At 40.1% G+C, this 9,998-nt stretch overlaps 1 protein-coding gene across 1 annotated transcript in view; it reads right to left on the bottom strand.

Annotated features, from left to right (window-relative positions):
- LOC103810015 (thyrotropin-releasing hormone-degrading ectoenzyme-like) overlaps positions 1–9,083 on the bottom strand; it is a gene marked incomplete at its 5' end in the record, with an annotated part of 65,741 nt that extends 56,658 nt beyond the window's left edge. The window contains one exon of the mRNA XM_009082897.1: positions 8,896–9,083. Within this exon, the coding sequence (XP_009081145.1) occupies positions 8,896–9,083 (188 nt within the window). The remainder of the gene's footprint in view (positions 1–8,895) is intronic.
- Positions 9,084–9,998: the final 915 nt, after the last annotated feature.

Genomic DNA, 9,998 nt, shown 5'->3' on the forward strand with positions numbered 1-9,998 from the left:
AATATTTAATACCAAAATAAATTATAAATCAGGTGGTTATAAATATTATGAAGCTCTCTAAAACTGACTCATTTCAGTGACAATGCTAACAGCATACCTTGCTAAATTTAGAAAACTGTTGTGTGCAGAGAACAAACACTACAAATTCTTTGTCAGCACATGCTGTCTTCTCCCTGCCTAAAACTACCTTTTTTTATACTAAAATACAAAAGACTTCATTTTTCAAAAGTGACAATCAACTTTGGGTGATGAATCAGAGATGGAGAGAAAGCAGCTGGGTTTAAGCAGTGCTAAGTGTCTATCCTAACAGCTGCCTCTTTACCCTGCAAAAAAAGCTCTTAATCTCTCCAGCATACTCTCTTCCTTCTTGCACCAATGCAAAACATCCTTGCAGAACTGCACAAGAGATGCTGATCATGCAAACCCCATCTCTGTGTTGTCCTTTACCTATGAGCATAGACCCTTGACTAGAGTGCAGATCTGAGATTTCTCTGAACAGAGTAGAAGGATGTGTTCTGGGCTGAGAAGGGTCTGTCCTAGTAGTAGGGCATAAGAGTAGCATTTTAGTTGCTAAAATGCTCCAATATGTTCTCAGAGACATAGTGCCAAGCATTTTTCAGCATATTCCAGTGTTCAGTTCTGATTTTTCCTCTGAATACTGTGAATTCTAAAAAGATAAAAATGCAATTCCTATAACAGTTTCTCTTTCCTCAGTAAAATTCCCTAAGTGTACCCAACCAAAGTCTCTCCTTCATAAAACCTAAGATTCTGCTATTGAGCATGAAGGCTCACACAAAGAGATAAGGGAAAGAAACCCATGATCAGAAGCTTAAAAAGAGAAAAGGAAGACTACCTTAAAAAGGAAGCATTTTAGAAATTTTATCTTCTGATCTACAACGAGGAACTCACATCTCTGATTTTTACAAAGCCAACAAAATACGACCTTTATCCACCCTCATCCCTCCCATATAACTTGTCACTGCTAAATGACACCTGGCGTTCCCCGATCTGCTCTTTACCTCACTGAAGTCCCCACCTTAAACACATTCTCCATTTCCCCGGTACTCCCTATTCCAGCTACACAACTTTAATGCTCCCAACTCAGGCTCATTGGCTGCACCGTGCTACACAGCATTCCCTCTCCCTCCCCCCTGCATGTTACGCAGCTCCTCACCAGCACTGCTGCCCTGATTCTGCTCTTTGTCTCCCCACTTCACTCGATATTAAAACATAGTGCTGCCCTCAAGTACATGCTCCTTCCCACAGTATGAAATTGATTTAATTAACGTGAGTTAATTAACTAGTTTGGGTATCTAGCAATTCCTGAGAGTATTAGCAAATAAGATGAGGAAAGTGACATGTTCTGCAGTGATAATAAAATACAGCAGCAGCTTTTCCCTGTCAGCCTAACTTCTGCTGGGATACAAATGCTGCCACCACACAGGATGCAATGACACAATACACCAATTTTGTCCTCTTTAGCATTCAGCAAATGCTAACACTGATATTTGCCCACATACTGCACACCAGAGCATCCCAGAAGTTTCCCAGTGAGCAGAGTTCCTGCAAATAGAAGCTGTGGAATGGTTTTTGGAAAGAAAGTGTTAAATTAAAATTGGCATTTCTGAGATCTTTGCTAGCACCAAAATCTTCCTGGAAACGCCAGCACAGATATGCACAGGAACAAATTTTAAGAGCGCTTCTTATTCTGATTTTTTAAAAATGAAGCATCAGAAAAGCCTCTAAAAAATGAAAAGGCAAGACAAAAGATTGGGGACTTTGTAGTGACATTTACAGGGAAAAAAATCCTACTGCCGCAGGAATTGTGGAGCACAAAAGGCTGAGCTGGCAAACACCAGCACACAACAGCAAAGACACTCTTCCAGCATGCACCTGAGGCTTGCAGGCTTCTTCCAGGTCACTCGCAAAGGCAGTCAGCTCCTTTGGAGGGGCACCACTCTGCACAGCACTGTCCTGTCTCAGCCTGCTAGGGTTAGGGACTGTCCTATGCACTAAAAAGGACAAGATCTATTGGTGGCCTCTACTGCAATGTACATGTAAAGTGAAGGAGCACCCCACACTTTCTCCCTCTTTTGTAAGAACAAGTATTTTCAAGCCCCTGCTTGATGAGCTAAAAAAATTGTTAAATCAATATCTGGCAGTGTTCACACAGTTCCGTGATCCACTAAGGACTCAGTTTTTTTCATCTTATTCCTGTTAATTCCATTTCCTCTGCGTCTAATACACCAGTACCTTCCTCTCTTGGAGCCTGTTCCCTTCATCATTATTAGAGCTGATTAAGAGGCACTCAGGTCAGTTCAGATAAACCACGGTATGGTATCTACTGTCTATGCAGCAACAAAAGTTGTTTAGGGTAGAAATGCTGATATAAGCACAATGTTTCAGGTATAGTGAAGATGAAAGGCATAACAAGAAAACACTCAAAGGACACAAGAAAATGGAAGATTAGAGGATATTTCCCAGAAACAGGGCGGTAAATAAGCACTTCTTTTTCTAGTTATATTTTGTTAGCCCATTTTCCTCAGTTTATGGAACAGTATTTGTCCATATTATGGTCCTTTTTATTACATAATTAATACTACATATGCTACATTAATCCCCAATAGCTCTAAGAAGATCTCAAAGATACTAACGGGCGTTCCCTTTGTTGTACTAACGTTTTGGTTTGTGTTTAACCAGCTCCTTAGCTGATAAGTGAACAGAGTAAGTTCGTCATCACTGCTCAAGTGACAATGCCATACAACTAAGTAAGAATACACATGGCAATATCCAAACACAGCTCCTGCTTTTATGATGAAAATAATTAGCAGTAAAGTGAAAAGCACAGCCCTTTTTCTGCAAAGCCTGAATAAATGAGCTTCATGTAGGAAATTCTGAAGAAATTTGAAGGTATATAAATTCTGCAGTTAATCACTCATCTTGAAGTGGAGTGACTGCTGAGCAGCTCAGCTGCCCATTGTAATGCCTTTCAGCTGTCATAATTACTACATGGTGTTAGACCCATGAGTGTGTACAGCTCTAGTTTTGTTAGTCATGTCCCTGGCTTGCATTGTTCTACTGAATTTTCCCTAGTTCAACAACACAGCAAAAGGCACAGAGGATTACCACACTGCAGCATGTATGAATATCCTGTCCATATCCCAATTTGTCTATCTTTCTTTTCTCTCTTTCCTCATAGCTAGCTGTGTTCAATGCCTAGCAAGACATTTCCCTTTAGGATATTATCATGAATGAGCAAAGATTAGCTATGGAAACTGCATGCATGATAAGAACACCATATAAGTGAATATTATCTCAACAACATTAACTTAATTATTTTGAGAACATTGGAAAGGTTATTTCTCTGCTTTGGAAGAGACAAGCTCTGTACATTCTTAAAAGGCAAAATGTACCTACAACCAGAAAGCTTTGGTCTGCTCTACAATAGAGTATATAAAAGGTTTATGGATTTCATCAAACCTGGTTAGTTTATTGTCTAAACCACAGATTATTTTTCATAAGATTTCTTGTCATATTTGTGAGCCATTCTTGTAATGATGGATGAGACTAGAGCCTTAAAATCATCGTTTTCTGTCAGCAGGGAAACCCACTGAACCCTGTCAGATGGAATATCACCTCCTCCCCTGTAGCCTTATAATGTAAGGGCATAATCCATTCTCACAGGGGTACACAGGAGTCCAGGACCAAACCTACGCTTAACTAACGATTGTCATACAGGAGAAGAATATGAATCATATAGTTACTATAGAAGTTTTAAAGTTTTGTTTGGATAAGGTGAAACTGCGACTGAAACATTGTACCAATCACAGGCTTTGACATCCAAATCAAAGCTGGTGATTTTGGCCCTTCCGAGGAATGGTGTTTCTAGAAACAGTGTCTGTCATTGTTAGTTTTATTTTCTCATAAAATAAGAACTATGGATCATCTGAGGGCGTAAGTGTCAAGTAAAATCTATGTTCAGTTGGCAAAGGAGGGAAATTGTATACCTTCTATAATTTCAGGCCAAATGTTACAGCTTAGCATGCCATACAGTCGATTCTATGCACAGAAATAAATCACAGTTTATATATGTATGGCTCCAGAAACACATTTTTCTGCAGGTATAAAGACAATGAGTTCAAGTATATATGAGATTAGAAAATCAACTATATGTAATCATTCTCTTCTGTAGAAGAAGACACACTAATGGACTAGGCATCAACCACTGTCTCTTCTGCAGAAGAAGACACTTACACTAATGGACTAGGCATCAACCACTGCCAAAGTATAAACAATTTTCATTTTTACCATTTATCACTTAGAAAAATCTGCTTCCTGCTTCTATATTCCTCTATAGGTTTCAGAGAGAAAAATTAAATATGAGACTTCACATTTCATTTTTAACAGTTAATTGCTGCATACACAGAATAAAGAAAACAGAAGAAGACACTTACACTAATGGACTAGGCATCAACCACTGCCAAAGTATAAACAATTTTCATTTTTACCATTTATCACTTAGAAAAATCTGCTTCCTGCTTCTATATTCCTCTATAGGTTTCAGAGAGAAAAATTAAATATGAGACTTCACATTTCATTTTTAACAGTTAATTGCTGCATACACAGAATAAAGAAAAGCACAGACATTTAATAAAACTAGAATGGTTCTTCAGTTGCCTTTTTACATTTCTTATGCAGTAGATACATCTGAAAGACCTTCTCTGAAGTGTCTCTTTCTAAGTAAGGCAAAGTTAAACTTGCACAGAGACCATCTAAACAAGAAACTTTTATTTCTCATCATTTTGAAGGCAATAGAATTGACATTTATTGCTGTGCCATACCAAACTACAGCCCCACCTCTGGATAACTAAAGACTATATGGCAGATGAATGCTTAAGAGCCTTCCTTGGAGCCTTCCAGTGCATACTGTGTTGTCTGTTTAGATGATAAACTCCTGGAAAGGCCTGGACCTCTACACTTTTCTGGTTTGTGCAGCTCTACTCTTGACGGTGTTTAAAATGATCATCACGATTAATCCATAGATAAACTACCCTAAGGAAGCCAATGTTGCCTACCCTGCAAGAGCATGGCCTCAAACGTGGCATAAATACCATTTGCTCCCTGTTATTCACAGTGCCTATAATAGTTCCCCAGGGAGCCATGCGTCCAACACCTAAATTCACGGGTCATGCAGGGGAGATGAGCACCAGCTTTACTGGACTGTGAATTAGGCCACTGATACGGAACACCCCCAAAGCCTGCATGCTGTTGTTATATATATATATATATATCATCAGCAAACCCTTGCCAACTCCATGACCAAAGCCACCTGCAGAATCAGCCAGAACACTGCATTGTGCAATAGTGCTTAACATCTCTCAATGTGCTGTTACCATTCCAGTTATCGCCCCTCTTGGTGTACCTGTAGAGAAAGTGACCTCTTTGCATCATGTCATAGAAAATTCAACTCTTTCAATATTAAAAATCATGGTAGAGTAATGCATCATGAATTATCAAATGACCACACACTAATGTGATTTTCCCTGCCTACTGCCTTCACAATAACTAAAGCAATAGTGACTATTCCAATGGAAAAGAAACACCTCCAAAACCACAAAAAAACCCTGAAAAATATCTAGGTTGTTGCCAGCTAAAAGATTAAATTTATTTTCAGTATGCCAGTTTTGTTTTTCTACTTAATTTGATGCTATGAAAGGACATTAATGCCACAGAGCCATTGTGCATACCTAGCCACCTGTGCCTGTAGGCACAGTGCACAAATGAATTGCATGGCCAGTATTACAACACCCTAGACACCAATTTATAACTAAGCCATAGCAGTCTAATATAGGTTGGTGGACGATTTTTGAAAGGTGAATGGCATAGGCAAGTTTCACCTTTTGCTAAATGTATATGGTTCCTGTTCTTTTGTATTTATACTTAGATAACATGACTTTCAAATAACTTCAACTGGGAAAAGGCAAATTAGTTTTGTCTTCTAACTGGCTAGAGTAATGAACCCATCTGTAAAGCTTTCCTTGGGCAAGGGATTTCCTTACCATTTGTGGTTAAAAGGACAAGGAAGCACAGGGAAAAACAAATCCAAAGCAGGGAGAGAAGGGTAAAATGACTTGCACATATGCATTGTACTGCCTGTTAGGACACTAAATTCCTGTCAGGGCTCACACTGATATCTTCCTGTGCCCTCTATAGCACTAAATCTTATGTCCAATGCTTATAAATAATAATTGTGGTAATCTGTGTATAAAATCTCCTAAGTGACACAGCAGAACTTGTCCTGCTGGTGTAGAACGCTGCCATTCCACATATCACAAGATACTGTTTGAATTAGGAATTAATGTCACATATGAAAATAAAACTAAGTCTAATTCTCCCATTTTGGGTTTGCGTGGCAAGGTTATGCTAGTAGGGTGGGCTACAGGGGTGGCTTCTCTAAGAAGCTTCCAGACACATTCCCCATGTCTAACAGAGCCAATACCAGCCAGCTCCTAGACGGACTCTCTGCTGGCCAAAGCCAAGCACATCAGTGACAGTGGCAATGCTTCTGGGGTAATGTGGGGAAAAACCTGCTGGGAAAGAGCAACTGGGGAGAGTATGTGCGAGGAACACCCTGCAGACACTGAGGTCCATGGAGAAGGAGGGGGAGGAGGTAGCCCAGGTGCCAGAGCAGAGATTTTCCTGCAGCCTGTGATGAAGACCACGGCGAGGCAGGCTGTCCCCCTGCAGCCCATGGAGGCCCACAGGGGAGCAAAGATCCACCTGCAGCCTGTGGAGGACCTCATGCTGGAACAGGAGGGTGCCCAAAGAAGGCTGTGACCCCATGGGTAGCCCAAGCTGGAGCAAACTCCTGGCAGGATCTGCACCTATCCTGAAAAGAGGTGCCCACACAGGTTTGCTGGCATGACTTGTGACCCCACAGGGGACTTATGCTGGAGCAGTCTGTCCCTGAAGGACTGTATCTTGTGAGAGAGACCCACACTGGAGCAGTTTGCAAAGAACTGCAGCCCACGAGAAAGACTCAATCATGTTGGAGCAGTTCATGACAGACCGTCTCCTGTGGGAGGGACACCATGCTTGAGGGGGGAAGAGTATCAGGAGCCTCCCACCAGAGGAGGAAGGAGCATCAGAGTCAACATGTGATGAACTGACCACATGCCCCATTCCCATTCTCCTGCACTGCTGGGGGTAAGGAGGTAGAGAAAATTGGGAGTGAAGTTGAGCCCAGAAAGAGAGAGGGGCAGGGGGAAGTTGTCTTAATATTTTGTTTTATTTACACAGTACTCTCCTCTGACTTGATTAGTAATAAATTATATTTTTTTGGCCAAGTTGACTCTGTTTTGCCCATGAGGGTAACTGGTGAATGATCTCTCCCTATCTTGACCCATGAGTCTTTCATTATATTTTCCTTTTCTCAGCTGAGCTGAGCTGAGAGCAGTGATAGAGTGGCTTTGGTGGACACTTGGCATCTAGCCAGGGCCAATCCACCACATCACCCCTGGTATCACTTACACACCAAGTAGTCTTTAGTCATGAATTACAGCAACAGTTATTGCAATCAATACTCAATACCTAGAAAATCTATTTAGGAAAGTCTCTACAATGCTTAAAAGGTTTAACATACCTGCTTCAGTCAATCAAAAAACTAATACTCTTCTTCTGAGTAGTAAAATCCACTCACATTACATTACATATACAAACACTTGCACAAAAGCAATTTCCAAGTGAATCCCAGAGAATTTCTCTCCTGCTGCACTGAACTGTGAGTCATGACCACCTTCAACATTCCACATTCAGTTGTTTTATCACTTTTTCACAAAGAAACTAATTTCAGGCCAAAACTTAAACAGATGCTTAATACCCTGCTAGGTTGTTCCAGTACAGTCAGAAAAACAACTGTTTACTCTGTGTTATGCTTGAGTTCCATAATATTCATGTCTGAAAAAGGATAATGAACTTCTGAACACTTTCCAATAAAGAGAACTATAATTTTAGGCCTTCCTCAACAGGAATATTCTGCAAGCTCCAGACATGTCAATCAAAATTTGGTATTAAATTTTACCTTTTAGTAATTTAAATCTACTGGACAAACACAGGGTGTTCCAGGTTGTCAGTGTGCCCTCTTTCCCACTGCACATAAACAAGCGAACAGAGAAACTTCAAAGGCTATCTTGCAATTCTGTAGTATCAGCTCTACATTCTGTGCCTTAAAATATAATGCCAAAACTGCTTTAAACAATGAGGTTCTCCATAAGCAGTCACGAATGTCAGCTTGTCTCTGGGATGAGGGAAGTGTGTGGAGTCAGCTGGGAGCAGAAACAAAACAATCTCAAAAGTGGAAAAAGGGTAGAGACAGAGACGCCGATTTCAGCCAGAGTAACAATTCCTATAGGACCAGTTCAGTTGGCTTCAACATGGAACAGCTGGAACCCCTTGCCTTGTACAGAGGTCCAGTTCAGCTCCTGATTGCTTCCCAAGTCAAGCAAGGTATGTATCTGACCCACATTTGCATCTGCCTACTCAATATATGAGCATGGACAGGTCCACTCCAAAGAATTTCTTAAAAAGAAATATCAGACCTTCCAACCACATTTCAAACTACTTCATGGAGTGTGACAAAATCAAAAGAAAAGGAGAGAAAACAGATGTGTGATGTAAGATGCCATTACAGAGGTCAGGATGCAAATGGCCAATTTTTTAAAATTCTTTTAACTAGCCTTATCTTAACTACATTTCAAATAGAAGGGTCACCACATGCTATTGATACCAAGCAAAGCTCAGATTTCTGAAAAGCCATCTTCATAAAAATACACACATAAAGCACTTACTTGAACAATTACAGCCTCTTGAAAGATACTAATTGAGAAATATAAGTACCTGTTGTCTCCATGGGCAGGATCCTTAGGTTTAACATCACTATCATAAACAAAACGCTCTTGGGAGATGACTATGATATTTTCTGTAGTTTCATTTCCCAGGATAGTGATAACAGGATAACCCATCTGTAGTGTCCACTGATCCATTACTTCTTGGATATTTACAGATTTTCCAACCCTTTTTAAAGCCTTGAAGAAAAAAAAGTTTCAATACATTTATGCACTATTATCATCCAACACATAAAACTTTATTGTGTGTGTCACAAAGATCATGACTAGTTTTGGAGGGTGAAATAATCATCACATCCACATACGCACACACGTTTACATCCAACACGCACACACTACATAACTGAACCAAAAGCATCTGTGTATCTTACAAATAAACCAAGAGTAATCTTGACAGAGAGGAGGGTGACAGTCAGAAAGTCATGTTTCCCACATCACTCAGGTACTTTTGCTGTAACAGACAAAATAACCTGCTTTACGAGATTTTAACAAGAGCCACAGAAATACTAGCTGGCTGTGTCCAGAAGATATTCTTGACCAACTAAGGTTAAAAATTACTCAATATTTCTTGATCTAGGGCACCTCCAATAAGGCATATTTGAATGGCCTTTACTTCTAAAAGTACAGAGCTCCTCTGTTCTGAGAATCAAATGACTAGTTATTTGAAAATATGGTCCATTATTTTCAAAGTAAGGCTACGTATACCAAGATATTCCCTGCTGCTTCATAAAATGCACCTGCCATAACACATGGAGGACTAATGTGTTCATATTTTATTCCATATGTCAATAAAAATGCTGTTTTACAAGCGGATTTTCATCTGAAACACAAAGAGGTACTATGGCATCATGGGAGATGAAACTGGGTATGAGGAGAACGACAGTCATCATCTGTTCTTCAGCGACAGATATGTTCCTAGCTGTCAAACAGTCCGAGATAACAGACTGAGTAACCTCTGATGAATACAAGGAGATGTCTTCAAAACTGAAGCTGCAATTGCAATGCATTAGGAACAAAGCAGCTGGCCATAAATGTGTTTACAGCTGAGGCAAACGGAATTATTATCTGTAACAACAGATAATACCGTATACTATA

Source organism: Acanthisitta chloris, unplaced genomic scaffold (assembly GCF_000695815.1).
Source record: "Acanthisitta chloris isolate BGI_N310 unplaced genomic scaffold, ASM69581v1 scaffold6899, whole genome shotgun sequence".
Taxonomy (NCBI): Eukaryota; Metazoa; Chordata; class Aves; order Passeriformes; family Acanthisittidae; genus Acanthisitta; species Acanthisitta chloris.